The sequence below is a fragment of the Pseudochaenichthys georgianus genome, chromosome 8, assembly GCF_902827115.2.
Source record: "Pseudochaenichthys georgianus chromosome 8, fPseGeo1.2, whole genome shotgun sequence".
Taxonomy (NCBI): domain Eukaryota; kingdom Metazoa; phylum Chordata; class Actinopteri; order Perciformes; family Channichthyidae; genus Pseudochaenichthys; species Pseudochaenichthys georgianus.
The window spans coordinates 22,077,407-22,098,188 of NC_047510.2; the positions used below are offsets into that span (position 1 = coordinate 22,077,407).

Below are 20,782 nucleotides of genomic sequence, written 5' to 3' on the forward strand. Positions count from 1 at the left end.
TAGAACTGCAAATCACAATGTTTGGCAGCTGGAGAATGAACGAGATATAACGTTTATCAAAAGTTTACAACCATAAATGTTTAAGGATCAGTTGCCAAATCCTATAAGAGCAACTACTGAGTCTGGAAAGCCTGGTCATTGATCAGAAAGGCAAATATATTATACACAAATATCTCTTTCACAACAAACTAGATCACAGAGCAAGGAGGAAATCAGCCTTGTGTTACATGTCCACAGAGGATCAGGATCCAACAGAATAAGCGGCAGTCGCCCTTTGTTGCAAATATAAAAAATATGTGTACCATGCTAAAGATTGGCATACTCCATGTCATACGTTTGTATTACGATGTATAATGGGTGTTGGACTTGGTAAGAGTGTCTGAGAGGCTGGTGACTGTTCTGCTCTGATCAATCTGTTGGTGGAGGCTGGAGGAAGTTGCCTAAACAGAGGCCTGCTACCACTAATGATAAAGACAGAGTGTATACTCAATCAAAAATAGTCCAATATGCATCTACTAGACATAATTTCGGGCGTGTTTTGATTTAGCCCTTTTAATATTTATAATATCAGTATTTTGTAGTTCAGGGGACACCAGAAACTAACTTGAACTTTCTCTCTGCCGTACTGCCTTGTTTTATCTGTTTTCTATCTCATATTCTTAAGTCTCCCTCTTGTGGTGCATGACTGAAATCACATCCCAAGCATCTTCGACAGGTGGCAGCAGGTTGTTTCTCTACAGTACGTAAATAATGTTCATAATAATTCAACAAAGCCTTTAATCAATTAGAGGAAGGATAACTGAGGTCACTCTGAATATAACATATGTACCTTATTGTGAAGAGAATACACTGGCTTGATTTAACTGATTCTTGCAAGACAATATCAATGAAAATAATTAATGTCATTAGGAAGAAAAATAGTTTGGACCCAAACAAGTCATACTGATAACTTGCTAACAGATAATATTTGTTGAACGTTTCTACAATAGCCCCATACTATTTATTTTTGAGGACTATAGTGAGTGGGTGAAAGAGGTGGGAGAAATACTCAGATATTGTACTTGAGTTAAAGTAGAAGTATAGGAGTGTAGGAATACTCTGTTACAAGTAAAAGGCATGCATTCAAAAAGCTACTCAAGTGAAAGTACAAAAGTATTGGCATCAAAATATACTTAAAGTACCATAAGTAAAAGTACTTATTGTGCAGATTGGCCCATTTCAGAATAATACATAACATGCATTAATGTGTTTATCAAAGCTGGTTTGGCACAGCTAGTTTTAATCACTTTGTGTGGGGAGCTGTTTAATGTACTAGGTGTAACTAAGTCTTATTTAAGTGTTGATTATATTTCACATTATTAATCCAAGTCTGTAAAGTAACTAAAGGTACAAAATAAATGTAGTGGAGTAAAAGTACAAAGTAGCACAAAATGGAAATACTCAAGTAAAGTACAAGTATCTCAAAATTGTACTCAAGTACAAGTACTTGAATCAATGTGATCTGGCTGGTGGTTGAAGAGTTGTGGCTTTTCTGAACAGGCGCATTGGAGCCTTAATCAGTGCAAAGTGCAGAGCCCCTGTGTCCTGATAGTTGTGCGCACAAGGTGGAGTTTTCTGCTCCATCACATCTACAAGGCGCAGTACCGAAGCTGTTGTCCTGAAGAGAGGAGGCTGTCAACAACAGGAAGCAGCTGAACAACGGAAGCGTTTTTGCATTTCGGAATAATTTCACTGCTGCTCTGAGTAGAGGAGGTGTCTAGGAACATGCTGTCAACGCGCAGGTGAAACCCATCTGCTAATTGCACTCTACAAGTTCTTCGCTGCTATTACTTTGAAGTCCTCGTGAGGATTTGTTTAGTTTTCTTTGGTTAAGATTCACAGAGATAGTTTTAAAATCTTGATAAATGTCTCGCAAGAAGTCCGCCAAAGGTAAAGCCGTGACAAGCAGCCCGTCTGCGGGCAGCCCCGCCGGGAAAGGGGCCGGGAAGACCGCGAGGAGCAGCCCGGGAATTGTTCAGATGAACGGTGTGGTCCATCCCAGCAGACCGTCCATCAGCAACAGCAGCGAGTTCTACGACATCGCTTTCAAGGTAGGATGCCTGCTGTTCAGTAAATGCACGAACAAATACAACTCACAAAAGTGGGCTCTAATTTCTATCATTAATGACCAAAACAACTTGATGCCAAGAACAGGCCATAGAAGTCGTTGATATTACAAATCATATGGACACTTTTAGGCTTTTGTTTCCCTTTTTTAGGGGGAGAATATATGTAGTGAAGAAAGTGGCAATTACTAAGAGGGTTTGTGGTCTACTTTATTCATTTCCAGTGTCGTTTTCTTGTTAAGCTTTCATTGTCTCTCGTTTTACAACCTTCATTCATTAAACTGCAACGTGCTCCTGACAGCAGCTGTGTCAATAGTCGATCGATAACCTGGAAAGATGCACAAGCCTACAAACAAATCAACTGGTTGAATGCATGTTTGTTTCTGTCAGCAGCACCCTCTGGGATTGCGTTTACAGTGAGCGAGTTGTGTGCTTTACCTAACCATATTGTGAGTAGACAACTGTTACCTCACCTCGTTGTAACACAAGCACAGATTCTCAGTGTACTCTCGGCATCGCTTCAAGGGACCTGTGCCACCTACTCTGTGTTTTGAAGCAGCTGTTTGATGTTAGTGCATGATGCCTTTGTGTTGCTCTTTTTCACAGAACAATTGAATTGATTGTTCAAGCCACTCGGAACTGTATATATTCATATTTTAATTAGCTATATTTGTTTGGTGTGGGGACTACCACATCTCCATTCAACACCATTGCAGCTAGAAAATAACAATTGAAGGAAAAGCAGCTTTCTCCAGTGTTTACCTGGGCTGAAACAAGAACTGCTACACACAAACTATAACTTGATTTAGTTATGTGATCTGTAGCATGTCGAAATCCAATTATTGTACCCTTCAAATCATTATATCTAAATATAACGTTAAGTTTGATGCTTCAAGGCTAGATCAAAAGAGTTCTAGCGGTTAGTCTACCTATTACAATTGGAGATTTGCAGAGATACTACTGTATTTTACTGATTTAAATTTGCCATTAAAATGATTTATTGTTCCCTCTGATAGCTATTCTGCTTTGAGTCAGTGAGAAAAATTGATTGTATTTTATTTAGACAACCTTAGGGCAAGGAAAAAAGCAGGTGCCTGAACACTACTGCAAACATGTAGCCAATATAGAGCTGTTTCATGCAGAAGGCTTGGAAGAAAGAAGAAAAACCCAATTAAAACATGGGGATGCATCTTCATACATGTGATCCACACTAAAAGTATCTGGCCCAGTTACATCCTGTCATTAATTTTCCTTGTCTTTCATCTCCTCTATCCTCCTTCCACCCAGGAGGCGCTTTTTGATTTCCAGGGTCTAGGACATCACAGTCCCTCAGCTAACTTGATAACAGTAATCACATCAAACCGTTAACTTCATCACAGCTCGGAATGAAAAGAGAAGGAATGAGGCTCAAGTCGGTTTTTTATGTGCGCACACACGATAAGATACTTATGACGGCTGTATGCATTAACACACTGGCAGAAAGGACATCCACTGGTAGCCAATATAAGCAGTCACATGCATGCATTCACATACACCCTCTTCACTGGATAGGCACCAGAATACTAGGACTAATTTAGCTGAATGATTCAAATGTCCTGTTTTTTCTGAGGACAAACAACCAGACACTGATATCAAATTAAACATAAGCAACGTCTCCCTGCTGTTAAGGCTCCTACATGGTGTTTCGGCTGATTTACCTCGTAGTTCTATCCCTCACACTCCCTAGTTTTACTTTTGTTGTGCTTCTTAGTTTAGCCCTCCAGTGAAACCTGTCTGAGTTGTTCCCTCTTGTATTCCTGTCCAGGTGATGCTGGTTGGAGACTCCGGTGTGGGGAAAACATGTCTTCTAGTTCGTTTTAAGGACGGAGCTTTCCTGGCTGGCAGCTTCATCTCCACTGTGGGCATTGACTTTAGGGTGAGTTTCAATCAATGCAACTCAAAACAACAAGCGGAAACCTGCAAATCACCCACATGCATGAGAACACAGTCAGGTTTACTACCTTTGGTAAAATGGGGCCATTTATACTGATGGGCTTTTTTTTCTTTTCGATTCAGTGTCTTTATAATGTCCCAGAGCTATGAGTCTTTCTTGTGTTAGAAGTCTCACATTGATTTCTTAAATTAGTTTGACACGCTTTAGTTTTTTTTAGTCTCCCTGGTTGATAACCGTGTCTCTCGTGTGCCAGTTTAGTAGTCCCACATGGGCAGCCAGGAAAGAACTTGTCCATCTTCTCTAATGATCACACTCGGGTGTCCGACACTCAGACGACCACTCAGAGCAACACTCTGACTCAGGGTAGAGGGAAGAAAGAGACGGTTTCTTCCCTGCTGCTCTACAGTGACCTCATGCACAGGGGCCCGTCAGCCACAGTAACAGCTCTGGGTGTACTGTTTGCTCAACTACTGCTTTAATCACTATCGCTTTTTTTTTGGCAATTTGTGTCTGTCATTGATTCTATAACGCATTATTATTTAAGTTAAATGCACTTAACATGAATGGGGAATTTACAATGTACTGTCTTACAAGATATCATTTTATATATCAAAGTCAACTTTATTGTCAATCTTTCAGTTCAAGAGATCGAAATACCGTTTCCAACAATCCTGAATATAAAAATCCAAATATGTATACAAAAAAAATATTATATATACACAATCAACAGATATTTATACATGTGCACACATTGAGATAAAAAAACACAACAATTAATATACAAAATAACAGTCACTTCAATATCTTTGGGAATGTACATTAGTGCAAGACTGTCCATAGCAGCGTAATAAGCATCATTTTTAAGTCAAAGAAACCCTTTGAAATTCCTCTATTATAAAATGTATTGTGCTTGTGTAACAGAGATACAGTTCCCCTTTCCTCTACCTATCTCGGCATTTTTGAGCATGTTACTGCTTGATCTCTCATCACCTTTTAATTGAAGCCCATCAATTAGTGGCTGTTTCCTCCATCCATCAACTTCACCTGTGATGAAAAGATAAACTTTTTAAAGTTTCAAGGTATCACATACAAAAAGGTGTAAGTGCAATATTTGATCTTTTATACTCTTGGGAAATACTCGCATAGTCTGCCACTGTGTATGTGTTAAGTAACCAACCATTGTAAAGCCCTGTGAGTGGGTTAGAGAAGTTTGTGGGTGGATGAGCAGTCGATTAATGTGCTTATGTAACGTCTCTTACAGTATAATACTGTCTGCAGTCCCGATGTACATTTGGACCTATCTAAGCAAAAACAGAGACCTTCATCAGCTATATTTGCCTGCTGCATTTACTTCTAATGGAAGAATAAGTACGAAACTCATAAAGCTTGGAGCTTACTCTGCTTTTTCGGTCGAATTGACTTATTTAATTGCAGTGCCGCACAGAGCCGTGTAACATGAATATTGTCATTATCATCCCATTCTCTTCTGCATGGTTTTTTGTTGAATGGTTCAGTTTTAAGGTACGATTTGAAATAGACCCCCTCGAATCACAAATATCCTTCCTGAGTCAAACTGTTGAGTTAGTTTCATGTTTGTATTCAACATACTGTACAGTATATTCCCAATGCTCACGAGTGCAGACTCAACCAAAGAATAGTTTGACAGAAGACTTTGAGTAGGAAAACAGTTACTGTTGTGTTTGTTTTCCCATGGAGGATTCACAGGGGGACAGGGAATGTTTGTTGTTTTTAGCTTAAGACCGTTTTGATCCCTTTTAGTTGGTGGGAAAGACAATTGGCTTCGTATGAGGATTCGGTTCCCATTTCAAAGCTGCTGGGAGATGCTGGTTGTCTTCCTCCCCCTTTGTTTATTGTTGTCTCATCTTGTTTAAACCTCAGCATGTTCTCAGGATTACAGAGCTGCACTGTTGCCTTGTTAGGCTTAAAGTACATGGAGTCAGAATATATAATATACCACTCATTTTCATTTATTTTACCCATTTCACTATTTTAGTATAGTTACAGGCCTTAAATTCATTGAAAAGATTGAAAGACAAGACTGCACCTAATTGTATTAACTCCTTGTAGATCTCACCTTGTTCTAGTGAATTTCCAAGCTAATTTTAGGTTTATAATAACTGCTTCACACTAATCAGGAGAAAAAAACGATTCAATATGGCCCTGTGGCACATTGACGGCAACGAAACATAGATATAATGGGGCTAATTGAATGTTATTTCACCTCCTTTTTAAGAGTGCTAATTAATCAAAAGAAAAGGCTCACCTACCAGTGAATGTTGGGTAATTCTGTCATGGTGCTTTTCCACTGCAGCACGTAGCACGGTTTAAGCGTTTTTTTGCTTTTCCACTAGGGCTAGTTCCGGCTCAGGGCTACTTTTTCACCTTTTTTCTGGCCCTCCCAAATCGAAGTTCTTACTGGGCCAACAACCAGGCTGAATATGCTAAACTAGTGACGTAAACACTCTCGACTGCTGAATGGTCAGAGAATCGCTGGCAAGGGGACTACAACTACATGAACATATTTCACCGTGATTTAATTGTAATACACGTTTCAAAATGATGCCGAAGTAACAACATACTGATACCGGTCTGCAGACAAGACGGCAGGCGAAAAACCTTTTTAAAATGCGTGTTTTCTGAATGGAGATCGGATCGATCAGGCTAAGCTAACGTTGTATAGGTTCCGTCCACACGCGCAACAACGGCCTACAGCCATAAATAAACCAGCGACTGTATTTGCCATGACACAGACAGTCTGTGGTTTGCACTTGTCTAACTTTTGTCTAGTTTCTGAACAGATATGAGGAGAGAACCAGACTTGATGAAAAAGAGCAGTTATTCACTTGCAGTATCTAAATATGCAAGCTTTTGGTCGGGCAGAGAGAAGCACAGCATTCTGCACGCTTGCAAACTACAATGCAGCATGATGTCAAGGTCATCAGTTGCCATGGTAATATAGATGCTTGCTGATGGGAGAAGGGCCTGGGATTGACTAGAGGGCAGAGCCCTGATTGTGCGCCTCCTTCACTCCTTGGCTTAAGAGAGTCAGAGTGCTGATGATTTTCTTTTCCTTTTGCTACAATCAGGAGACCGAAGGCAGCACGTGGAAGGCAGCACGTGGAAAGCTTCATGTGGGTGTGAAGAACCCAAATGTGTTTGTTTGTCTGCTCTCTGGGTAAAAAGGACATCTGATGTGTTCCTCAGGCTTCAGCTTGCGGTCTAATTCTTATGTTAAGCTTGGATTTTGAAACAAAAGCATAAAGATGTCATGACTTCAATATACTACTGACATGTTGTTCTGTCGTTTCTACATTTCTGTCTGCACTGTCACATTTAATTATCTTGTGTACATTGTAGGTTCTTCCTGTCAGTGGAAGGCAACTTGAATTCCTTTTTTATCTTGTATTAATCCGTAGCTCTTCAGGACTTTCCATAGTTTAAACGGCATGTACGTACTAAAAGTATCCGCATGACTTTTGTATCCAGGTCTGGATTTGTTGGGCACCGATCAACAGAATAATTTCTCAATCATTGATTAAAAGACAGACATCATAGAAACAAAATGCAAATCTACTCGATGATCAGAGACCTCACACCTATTAGAATATGCAATGTGATTTGGAACTAAATTAAACAGTGTGAAGAATAAAGCCATCAAAAATAATTGAAGTGAAAGCTTTTGAATCCAAATGATGTAGTTGTTAGTCATTTTAGAGCATTAGTCTGACAGGAGGATGGAAATTGCCAAGCGTTTTCTTTTTGCTGAGAGTTGACATGTTGTGTGTGTCTATAAAAGCTAGTAAGACGCATTTTTATTCAACAAATCCCACAAAAACCAAAGTACTGAGTCATTCGCTCAGTACTTTTCAACATCTCTGGCAACCCCCTTCATTCGTTCTGTTGGGAACTATTTTCCCTTGTGGGTTATCAAGCATGTGTTGGTACTGCTGGGTAGAGCTCTTTATTCATACAGTCAACTGATGGGAGCTATCCTTGGTGCTGAACTACTACAGACGGGTTAAACCAAATCCACATATAACTACGAAGTCTTCCATGTGTCACCAAACACTTCATATATTTGACATGTCAGCCAAACGTTTTAATCAGATTTGAACAAAATGAGGGGCCAATATCACTCAATATTGTTATTGTCTACATCCATCATATTATCAACTCTCTTCCTTTTTCTAACACTTTCCTCCCCCGCATTATGTTTGGGCTTTAACTAAAAATACGTGATTTATTGTTGGTTATTTTTAATTGTTGTAGCCTGTAGGAAAACATATTTTTCTCACTTAAATAATAAAATAAATCCCACAGTTAAAAGAAAAAAGGTAGGGAAGTAGATGAGTTTGTCTTTGCTGTGAACATAATGAGTCCGAAATGTTATTTACTGAAAAACAATAATGGCAGCTTCAGAGTATTCTTTCTCCATTACTGCAGTTAAATTGTCTTCATTTTGCTTCAGCAAAGCTTACAGTAATTGTCTTTGAAATTCGAATCGATGAGTATTAGCGGGAGAAAGACGAGGAAATTATCCCGGGGAAAAGTAGAATTGCTCAGAGGGAAGCCAACAATAATCGTACTCATGCAGGCCTTAGCTAATTTCCAGTGTGGCAGAAAAACAACCTTTCCGCCCTGTGGAATGCACTTCCTGCCGAGATCCGTAATGCTGCCTCCCTGGACATCTTCAAATCACCATTAAAAACACATCTCTTCACCCTGGCCTTCGGGCCCTAGCCCTTTCTTGGTCCCCCGGCTTCCTTTATTTTTTGTTTGTCCACCATGTACAGCGGCCTTGGGTCCCTTGAAAGGCGCTATATAATTTATTAATTTCTTTCTCTTTCCCTCTTCACAATCTACCTCACCTCATGACACTGGAGAGGAGCAATTCTCTCATCCCTCAGCTGAAGTGTATTCAGTGATGGGAGGGGGGGAGAAGAGCAGCACTTCTCACCTCTACTGAGAGACGAGAGAGCTGCTCCCAGCTGTCAGTCATGTCCACTCTGCCCCGAGTCACAGACCTCTTATACAACCACAGAATTCATGTATCTGCACATGAAAAACGTCTTTTTTGACTTGGGAAGATGGAGTTTGGAAGGAAAAAAAAGCCTTGTTTTAGGGTTAGCCATTTCAGTTTGTTGGTTGGAAAGCGCCATGGTTCAACCCTGTTTTAGAATAAATATCTTAACTAAATGAACTATAATAATAATAACTGCTGGATGGATTGCTATGAAATCATTTAGAAACATTATAGTTGCAGATGGTAATGACTTTGGTGATCCCCTGCCTTTTCCTGATAAGTGTATCATTAAAACTCTCATTTATCTTCAGACACTGTTTGTTTATTTGTGTTACACCGTGATGGTTTATCTTCTTGAATGTTACCCAATGTTCTCAGCCTTTTTATGGCGAATCAGATCATGTTTATTACTTTGTCTTCTTATAATTGTCAGATCAAACAAAAACATAGGCTTTCCTTGTGTGTCAATTGCATCACCCTCTTTGATTAAGATGAATGACCACCCTTGACCTTTGGCTCTGACATCCCCTCCCCTGCTCCTGCTTGATGTTTGAACAAAATGTGCAATACATCAACTGCTATTGGCATACAGTGTGCACCACATTATTACATTTTGCCCAACGAGTTAGTCACAGACCATTTAAACTCTCCAGAGGATGAACAGATTATTGTTTACATTCTGGGGATGAAGTCAGTTATCACAGACCCCACTCTGCAGCCCAGCACCTTTGAAACGGCACTGCCTCATTCTCCAATGATTTACCTGAAACACAATCTAGTGCTGGTCCATAAAATGCCCCTGACCGGCTTAAAGAGCCTGTGACACCATCCCAACAACTGTTGTGCAATGAAATATTGGGCTACTAGTAATCTCGAACCGTCAGTTTAAAAAAGAAAAAGCGATACCGTTCCGTTAAATATCAATAATTTCGAACATCGCGGGGAAATTCCTTCGACTCATTTTGAAGTTTTGGGGGAAGCCGGAAGTGACGTCAATGCGGGAACGCTTCGAGAGCCAAACACGGACAAAGTGTGTTGTCATGCGTAGAATTCGTGAATTACTGAGATTAGGCACGTTAATAACGTTTTAATGAAGTTGACTACAGTATATTCATATTTGTCAGTGCTTTCATGTCAATTCGTGAACATAAACATAAATGATCGTGGTGAAGATGATGATTACATTAGGATTACAAATCGGGAGTGAGAGCTGCTGAATTTCCTCCCGTCGGATGTGATATAAAAACAAATCGATTATTTTTGTGGTTGTAAACTCAAGTGGATGAAACTACATTTATTAGTGCTTTCATGTCAATTCGGCGAACATATGATACATTAAATGATCGTGAGGATGATGACTAAAAATCGTTTGTTTGAGCCGGTCTGCATTTCCTGATGAGAAAACAAACCGATGCTTTTTGTAGTTGTAGTACACCAACAACATGGATTAAACGTGTGGTTTTTTTACCACAATGTTGGGGAAATTAATGGATAAAATGCACGGATTATTATTATTATTCCCACTCCGATCGGGACACTAGGTCCACCGTTTCCCCGCAGCGAGGCTCCCCCCGTTGACAGTTTACGTGGGCTGGGTGCAGTGGCGGACTGGCCATCGGGACGAATCCCGATGGGCCGGTACCGAAGTGGGCCGGTCGGATAAGTAACTAGCACATCCCCCATAGGCGGCGCGTGAGGCTCAGGTTTGAGAAGGCTAAATAACTTCTTTTACCTGACGCTGCCCGCCTCCGGCGTCTATAGAAAAGAGAAACTCAGTGTAAACTCAAGTCATATTACAGGATAAAGAAAATACAGTTTAAACTGCCGTATGCAGAGAAGACGCCGACGTGTCGCACTTATCATTCATATTACATCATCAATCAGATCATCGATCATATAATATCATATATTTCCTTATCTGAGTCAGCTTCTCCAGCCTCATCTGGCCGTGCAACACTCACAGTGTCACAGACTGTATGCAGAAGTATTATTTTAAGCAACACATTATGTTGACGAAACACTCGAGACAAATGTAATTAAAGTCAGATCCACTCGTGTCTTAGACGTGAACGCGCTCTCAGCTGGAGAGAGAAACCCTGGCTTGATTTACCGAGTTGATAACCAGCGTCGTCGGACCGCTTAGCGAGATCTCGTTTGTTAGTTTGTTTGTTACTCAAACATATCCAGGGTCTGTTGAACTGGCTTCGTAGTACAGGGCACAGGTGGCGAGCAGCGCTAATGTCAAAGACATTATACATTATATTTGTATTTTACCAGGATGCAGTGACACAAATATTTACATTTACTATATAAAGCACCCTGACATCCCCACTCCCCCCGTTGACAATTTACTAGCGGTACCGAAGTGGGCCGGTCGAGAGTCCCGGGATGATTTTTAGTCCCAGTCCCACTGGCTACATGACCATATGATCGCCCATATTGACGCACCTCATTCCTAAACTTCTAACAGATACAACATAAACCGATCCTTCAGCCTCATATGAGCTCTCAGACACGTTCAACATTAACCTGTCATCGCTGTCTGAGCTTGCTGCTGTGTGCGCCGTCGTGCGTTTACATCTGACTGTATATATATATAAAGGTTTACATGCAGATGCTGGGATCCTGGACGGTGCAGCTGGAGCGCTGTGCCCGCAATGACGTCACCCATCATTTGGCGGGACTTGAAGAATCCGCGAGAAGATCCAGAAAATTGTCAACATTGAAGGCAGATTAATGGTTATCAAAGTACAAATATCCAAAATCAGTTCAGTAACACTTTTCAAGGGGACAATATGTACTCAAATTGATGGGTTTGGATGAGGGGGAAAACCGTGTCACAGGCTCTTTAAGGGACACAATTCCCAGCTGGCATACTAAATCATCCCACCATGTTTGTAGGTTGTCTTGTACACAAGTCCTTTATCTCTATGATTTCCCCTTGTAGCATCACATCAGCTACAGTGGATGGGTCTCAGTTCATCACTGAGTAATGGATGGCAGGAGCAACATCTGAGAGCCACTGTGCTTCACATATCAGATTCAGTCTCTATTCAGGACTGTTGCTTTAAAGTTTAAACCATGTTAGCAAGGTGGCTCAAGGAACGGCAATGTAAACTGACACAAAAATCTCAACAACTTCTGGAGGGTTTGTCATTAAATTATACACAAATTAATGTTCCAATACAACGCCTATAGGCAAATGGTTGTAGGCTAAAGGAAAATATCAGATTTGACTTTTTTCTAGATATTTTTGATCCAGTGATATGGCCAGTTAGACACTATGAAGCCTGTGTGTAACAAGTTGGACCACAGATTTCACCCCTCCATAGGTAAAGCATAAATCAAGTTTCTCTTTACAAGCAAAGCAACAGGAGTTTCACATATAACTGACAGCCCCCATTGATCAACACTTTCGTCTGATGTTATTTCTGGGTGTTATTAGTATGTATGTGGAGGTGGGGAAAATGAATCATGAAAATGCCAAATCTTCGCTTAATATTTCAGTTATATATATATATATATATATATATATATATCTCTATCTGCAGAAACGTGACTCTTACACTCTTTACATCACAAACAAAGATGGTGGATGAGAATAGATCTATAAAATAAACGATAAGCAATGCGCCAGAATCAAGGTGAGACTATCTGCATCTTTTAAAACTTTACGCACATTGGTTTCACCGAAATAAGTAAACTCCTCTCAATGAAAATATTAATAGTTGTTTATTGCCGTTTCTGTAGTTTAAGAGGAAAAACACGGCATGTCTCTGGCTGAAACAGCTGAGAAGTTATGACTCTTTGAACACAACGTGATATTTGGGATGGTATACGGCTCCGTCGGGCTAGTGGAGCACGCTCATGAACTGTGAACTCGCCGGAACCTCGCAGCTGGGCTACTGTGGAGCGCATGAAGCAGCGGCCGTTTCTCAATCTCGAGGATTCTGGCTTCCAAGCCAATATTTCAAGGATGCTACGTCATCGAGTGCCGCCGAAGGACTGTTCCAATCTCCAGCATACTTGGAATTCCACCGAGGCCGCGTCCTTGGTTTGTGGGAAATTTCGAGGCTGCACATGGGTAGACTTCGCGTCCTTAAAATCCCCAAAATGCTTTGCGCACGGACCAATTTAAAAAAAAAAAAAAAAAAAAAAAAAAAAAACCTTGCTGAACCGACGCAGCACACATTTAAATGTAAGTATGTAGTGGCGTAGAACATGTCTTGATAAATATTTTACTTTGTTACATTTGTTTGTTATCACCAAAAATGTGTTGCGTGAAAGTAAAGCAAGTTCATAATAGACATTGTGAGGTATTTATTTTCGGTACAGTTTATGTTGAAACCGTTAGAGTGGCACACTTGTTAGCCTGTTCCATTCTTCTTCGTTTTCCGAAGCCGTGGCTTGGAAGTATACTTGCTTCGTTTCTGAAGAAAATGACTTGGAAGTACGCGACTACCAAGCCAGCATCCTCGCGATTGAGAAACACCCAGGCCGTTTCTCAATCGCGAGGATGCTTGCATGGTAGCACATGTCTTCCGAGTCACTTGCTTCAGAAGCTAGGCAAGAATCCTTCCTGGCATTCGGAAAACAAAGAGTGGAACAGGCGTGCGTCATATGAGAGGCCCTGCCTTACATTTTCCGCCACAGATTTGGGGAAATTGGTATGTGCGCAAAGCATTGTGGGGATTACTGCACATTACTCGCGAGATGTTTTTTTTTTTTTTTAAAAAGGTTGACCTCTGAACAGTGTTTCATGGTTACGCTGAAATACTGAGCCCTTGTGTGGTCAATAGCTTAGAAGGTTAATGGGTTGAAAAAGTGTTAGTCGATTTCACCGACCTCCGCTGAGCTGGAATAAGACATTATCTGCTTTTTTTTTTATCTTTCTAAAGATATGATGGGAAGGGGAAAAAAACTGAAAGATTTGTAAAAGAATACATCTGCTGCAAATAGTGTGTGTGTGTGCGATGTGAAGACTTTAAACGTGAAAGTCTGTTACATTTGTATCTCTCTAACAATAAATGATGTTGAAAAGCTGTCTGTCTCACTCGTGTGAAATCATGAAGTGAGATGCTGGTGTCGTTTCCGTTCAATTCCATTTAGTAACACATCCAGTAGCACATGCAGTGGCTGTCAATGATACTCACGTGTTTGCGCACACGATATGCAAACTCACACGATGACAATGCTCAACAGATGTGGAACTGTTAATGAAGCCGGGGAGATCCAGGCAGGCGGCTGTTATGCATCTGGCTCTCTCCTCTGCCCGCAGACAGACACTGTTAGTTGCCTCTTTTACATCACTGTCGGCAAATATTGGTCGTGAAATCTGGCACCGTCTGATGCCCCCATGTTTTAGGATGCAGGCAATCTGTTTCAGTGCAGGCAGCTTCTCTGTAAAGCTCTGGGGTTATTTGCCCCACGGTGAGAAAAATAAGCTTCAAAGGAGGAACGGACTGATGAATGAGTTGGCACCGTTGACCCAAGTGTGTTTGTGTGGATTAGAGCTGTAACTATTTTAAAAATAAATAAATAAAAAAAAAAAAAAGATTATTCATTTATATTTTAACTTATAATGCTGCGATTTATGGTTGCAGGTTCTAGGTTTCAAATTGTAATACATTTTAGGATGAAATACTGTTCTATACACCACCACATTTTACTATAATACTCTATAGTTATTAGCTACAGATTTAAACTTGATAAGAACAACATTATATTTTGATTGTAACAAATGAAACCATTCAACAGTATCAAATCCAATATTATAATAAAACGGACCATTCTGCCCAAAAAGCACTTTTAGAAAGCACTCTTTCGACCACTGGTAAATGGAAAATCTTACATTTTGATGACGTCAGCATGTGTTGTAGGATAAAAGGTCCTGTGCATTTTTGACTGAGAAAATTATTGTCATTTAAATTATGAATACAAATGTGTGGTAGTTACAGTCCTAGTGTTTAACTGACTCAAACCAAACGCACACGCGTCACATGAATACAAGCACGCACTTAAGGCAGGCTGAGTGAGCAATCTTGTGCTTGCAACATTGACTCAAGGCTGTCCATCCTTAGTGATGGCACTCTGAAAATAGATTTATTTAGGACAGATTGAAATGATTCAATGTGTTCGTGAGATTTAAAAAACCAAAACCCTCTGTAGTTTGCTTTTTGCACCCTAGCTGACGTGTGATGTTCATTTTCAAGTGGCTGAAAGTCTTCAGACGTCATGTTTTTGAGAGTGACTCATGCAACAAGTGAAGGCTAGTCATAGCTGGGACTCAATTTGGAGAACTACATGCCCTTTGCTAACGTTTGATTTTAATCACCCAGTGTTTTTAGTTTTGTTCCAAATTTTAAGTTGATCATCTTTTTTTGTATTGATGTTGTAGATGAGCAGAGTCTAAATAGAATTGAACTAATGAGGGAAGCAGAAAGGTCGATGTCTTGACAAACTGAAGGATGCTAATGGAGTTCTGTGTTTGAGTCTCCCTACTACTATTAACCAAAGGCTGGTCCAATAATGTGTCAATTTACATCAGCGTTTCTGATCCCGAGGACATGGAGGAGGTGAGACTTAAGATTTCTGTGTTTGCCTTTTTTAAATATTGAGCTTGTAATCCTTCTGTAGATTTTGGGGCTTTAATGAGCTTTGATACCATAAGTAATCTTTATCTCACCATTATAAACCTCTGGATAATGAGCCTTTGAATGTTATGACGGAGAAAAGTTTCCGATACCATCATGTGTGTCTGTAATGCACATTTTAAAGAGCAAGCACTAGATAATAGATGAAACAAATATATAAATAGATGGGAAATAAGACCGCAGTGCTGGCATGTGAGAGGACGATAGCGGACCCATCATAAAAAGCAAGCTTTGACTCGATTACACCTTCTTCTGCTCCTCTGTGATACTTCCTGTCATTGTGCATATCTTCGACAGTCTGCCACACATGGCTGTATTTATGCATCTGTCTTTCACTTGTTTCCAGCCTTATACATTTTGAATTTATAGTTGATGGCTGACTGATTTCTCCATTATCCACTTTCACCCGCCTGCCAGCCTGTCTGCACGCCTACCTCCTCTGAGTGGGTGAAATTACAGTGCCAAGCTTCATCATGCCATCAAGTGGCAGTAATGTCTTTTTTAACTGTATGAAAAATGAATTAAATTAGGATGAAATTGGAGCTACTGTACAGTAAGAGCCAGAGGCACAGTTGCACAGACAAAAACAGGCAGTGATTGTGTGAGTACATGTAACATACATATTTTATTTTTTGCAACGTCAGTAATTGTTTTTATTTCTCATTCTATGATTTGCTGTGATGTTCGTTCTACTTTGGTGTGTAACGAGCCTCACACCTCAATACAAGTGTATTCCGCTTAACTTGACTGTGTTCAACGGAGTGCATGGGTTACCTTGTGAGTATGTGTATTGGGTATGGGTTTATTTCTGCCTTGAGAGATGTTTGTAATGAATGAAAAGCAGCTTTGCCACCTGCTGCCCTAATGTCACTGAGACGCAGAGAGCGAGCCCTGAGGAGCACCATGAATATTTAACCAGGGCATGAAAGAGATGCGAAGATACTTGTTTTAATATGGGAGCATCGCTGGAGTGAAAGACAGAAATGTTGAAGAAACATTAAGGAAGATGAGATGGATGTTGTTCAACAAAGATGCCAGAACATAAAAATATAATTTTTACGAAGACACACTATAGATTTTGACACTTTTTTTCATCCAGTAAAGATATTTAAGGCTCATTTCAAGCTTAATGGCAGAAAATAAATGCCATTTTACAATTTTCTTTTTGAATTTCATTTATTTCAACGTGATTAGGCTTCTCACAAACAGATGCAAGTACACATGGTGATAACTAAATGGTAAACCAAATTAATAAAAGTAAATAATAATAAAGTAGAACAAATATAATTTATAGATTTTAATAAACATACAAACACAAACTAGCAAACTATTTATAAAGCGAACATAAAAGAACAATGTACACATACAGTATAATGCACATTCAAATTCCTTCATCCATCAAAGGTTGCACAACATCAGAGATGAACACTGTTACTAGATGAACACTGTAGCATTACTAGTGATCAAAAACTCCACATTAACAGTCGGTGCGGTCATCACAACTTATACCAACAAACTCTGTTATCTGGTTGAAATGTCAATGTAGAGGCACTAAAGTTTAAGTCTATTCAGGGATGGATTCTCTTGTTAGGACCTCCTCATGGCAGTCTTGTAAAAAATCGATAATACAGCAACACAAAAAGGCTGAGTTTTGATCACACCGAGTGTTTCTACAGGTTGGAGTTAAAAAATCAAATCCAAACCATCGGCTTTTCCAAGGAGCAGCTTTAATCTGAAACATGGAGGGATGTAAAAAAGGACAGCGTGTCAAATTTGTAATGCTTTATGCTCGTCGGAGTAAACATCTGGAAAGTGTTTTGTGAGAGCAGACGGATGAACACAACATTTCTTCTTATCCTGGTCATTTTCCTACCCCATGATCTGAGCTCCTTAAGTGTAACACATTAATTAATCCCATGAGGTCTATACATGTAGGTTGCAATATTTATGGGTCTATATCTTAATAATATATTGTAGGGCCACACCTATATAAAACATGTCTGCGAGGTTTTCTTCAAAATACCAAACAGATCATGCATTTTAGCCATGCCTCATTTCGCTCCATTTGCTCTTTTTTAGCCCTGTTTTTGCAAGGGCTGAATCTGAGAAGTCTTCTTCGCTGCTTTTGTGGCAGACTACAGCGCCACCTACAGGCGTGGCAAATGTACTACAGCGTCTCCAGCACTTTTGAACGGCAATGGCCGTGGCTGTCTCCTCCTGATAGGTGGAGAGTTGCCCATATAGGCGGAGCTCCTCGTTTCTGACGTCAGAGAATTTTCAAATCTGTATCAGATCCGTTGCAGCCCCGTTTGTAGAGAATTGGGTATGGAGGAAAAGAGAGAGGTGTGTGTTTTCTGACACTTGGTGAGTTCTCTGACACACTGGGGACACGTATTCATGTATAAAAGACGTACAAAAGTGCATTTTGCATGATAGGTCCCCTTTAATGTGATTTATTATGCTGCCTCTCTGGCTGGAGCCACACAAGGACGATAACGCACCGCAATCGTTATCAAAAAAGTCTTCCGTCCACACGCAATAGGCACCAGAAACGTGTCCGTTCACACGAGACGCTGTAGTACATATGCCAGGCCTGTAAGTGGTGCTGTAGTCCTGCCACAAAAGCAGTGAAGGAGACTTCCCGTGCATGGTTGCCATGGTTGCCCTTCTGTTTATTCTCCGCTGTGGACGCTCTGGCTCTTTTTCTACCTCCCCGAGGCAAGCGGTTGCTCCCGTTGTAAATCTCTCCGGTAGTCCACCAGCAGATGACAAACACCCACCTCTCCGCCTTTTCCAAGGGACGAGGGGACCGTGCGGCAGAGTTTCAGTTAGATTTGTTTTTGGCCGGTCAACATGTCCGTTAAAGTTGAAATCTTCCGGACAAAATTTGAAAAGTGCCGGTCAAAGGTCTTCTTTGTTATTTATTGAGCTTTAAAACAAATGAATAACGACTCTATATAATAATAAAAAACTGAGCCTCTTTTCCTCCCCCTCTTCTGACAGCCCAGCAGCTGATCTCTGAGCAGTAGAGGCGGGGCTATTGCTTCATCGTTATCAGGAAATGATCGTATAGGCGTAAACACGGAGCCGTTTGCCACCCCAGAGCGCTTCGTTTGCAGATCTACCCACCTAGGGACCCGTTATCGTTTTCTCCGTTTCCATGTCGGCCTCATGTGGCCGAACCGTCTATCTGATAGTGAACTGTAGCAGATACGACCGTTATCGTCCTCGTGTGGCCGGGGCTTCTGTCTCCAGGAGAATACTCAGTGAATTTTAATGAAAGTCTTGTTGTTTTAAAATGCTGATGACAATGTATTCAGGATCTTGAGAAGAGGAGGCAATTTTTAGACTATTTTGTATCGATGTTATTACAGGATGTATAACTAGCACTGGTTTACTGATTATTATCTGAATATGGGCTGAAAATTACTGAAGCAAAGCCAATCTCTAATGGCAGGATAGACGCACTCTAAAATTGCTAAAAAGCGTGCTATAAAAAGGAAGGTGGAGAGAAGGGATGATGAGGATTGGAGATGCTTTTTGTGTGGTGTAAAATAGGATTGAGCGGTACTATCTTGGTACTTTTATCTAAAGAAAATGTACAAATAAAATGTCAACAGGTCAAATGAAATACTACATTAATATTGTTATATCAAATGACAGAAATGAATGCACTCTTCTGTGATAACCATCAAAACGGGCTGATAAAACTCTGGTCTGTAGGCAGGGAGGGTGAATATGTTGTTGTGGGTACAGTATGCTCCAGTATGTGTTTGTCTGTGTCAGCATGCCTTAGAAACCTTGACAGCTGGGAGTTGGGTTGAATGCAGAGCTGTACCTCACCCTCGCCCTCACTTCTTAACTTATTTCCCCCATTACTTTGATTTCTGACGTGTGTGTTTTGTGGCCCGGCTGCCTTATGCACCATTGAGCTCTCAGAGAAAAAATAAGAGATATCGAGGAACAGCTGCTTATAAACTGTAGATTCTCATTATTTTTAATCTGTACAGTATATTTGTCTCTTATGCAATCTTTTTGTGGCCATCATGCGCCCGTTCTTTGCCTCAAGCTGCTTCTATTAATGTTTTATTGGCTCACACTTTGCAGGCCCTTCTTAAAGATCCTTGTGCATTTGTGATTTATTATACCTGTGAAGTGCCGTTACACTAATTCTGTACTTACTGCCTTTTCACTCATGTATCTTTTGGAGTGGAAAGATTAACCGGTTCACATCCAGTGAAACATTTGTTATGTTTGGAGGAAATACAATTGAAGAGAAGGTGGTGCAAGCTTCTCTGGTTTCCCTTTTTGTAAATTGTAACTACACATGGCTGAGCTGTGTCTGCTTGTAAGATTTTAAAGCTTGAAGAAGTTTTGAAAGTGAAGTGGAGACAGTGTTGCTGGATGTTTGATTAACAGTCTTTAATCTACTATAATTTAATTCCTCTAAGCTGTTCATTTTACCACAGTAGGCTTAGTCATACAAGCTGCTCCGATACTTTTTTTTATCCTGCTCAGTCCAGCCCCTGTTCTCACTAAATCTCTCATTATATCCTGTTCTGGTTGATTTAAAGTAATTCCTCTTAACAAATCCAACATAATTATCAATGCATTCAAGCCAGACTTACACATTTACTTTTCCAAGCAAAAAAGACGAATCATTCTGATAATCGCTTCTCAGAGGTGACATGTTGCTCCTTTATTTGTTATATTTGTTAGTAAATAGATTTGTTTGTGTATACCAAGAGATTGACACCACATTAGGCACAGGGAACTTATTTTAACTTGTTGTTGATGTTCTATACCAAAATGATTAATTGAGAAAATCTGCAAATTAATTGATAAGTTATATAATTAGGGACCGTTAAGCTCCAACGTTATCGGTCTTTTTATCGGTACTGGAGACATTTAAAACATGTCATCTGTATTATTGCTACATAAACATTATATTGCAGTTTTAGTTTCGACAACTCCGTTTCTTATATGCAATAAGACAAAAAAAATGGTCTGAGATGTATTTTCGATCTTTCCAATCCAGACGAAAAAT

The 20,782-nt window shown here is 40.2% G+C and overlaps 1 protein-coding gene across 1 annotated transcript in view; it reads left to right on the top strand.

Annotated features, from left to right (window-relative positions):
- Positions 1–1,548: 1,548 nt before the first annotated feature.
- LOC117450600 (ras-related protein Rab-26) overlaps positions 1,549–20,782 on the top strand; it is a 46,497-nt gene continuing 27,263 nt past the window's right edge. The window contains exons 1-2 of the mRNA XM_034088448.2: positions 1,549–2,090; positions 3,910–4,020. Of these exons, the coding sequence (XP_033944339.1) occupies positions 1,905–2,090; positions 3,910–4,020 (297 nt within the window). The 5' untranslated portion in view covers positions 1,549–1,904. The remainder of the gene's footprint in view (positions 2,091–3,909; positions 4,021–20,782) is intronic.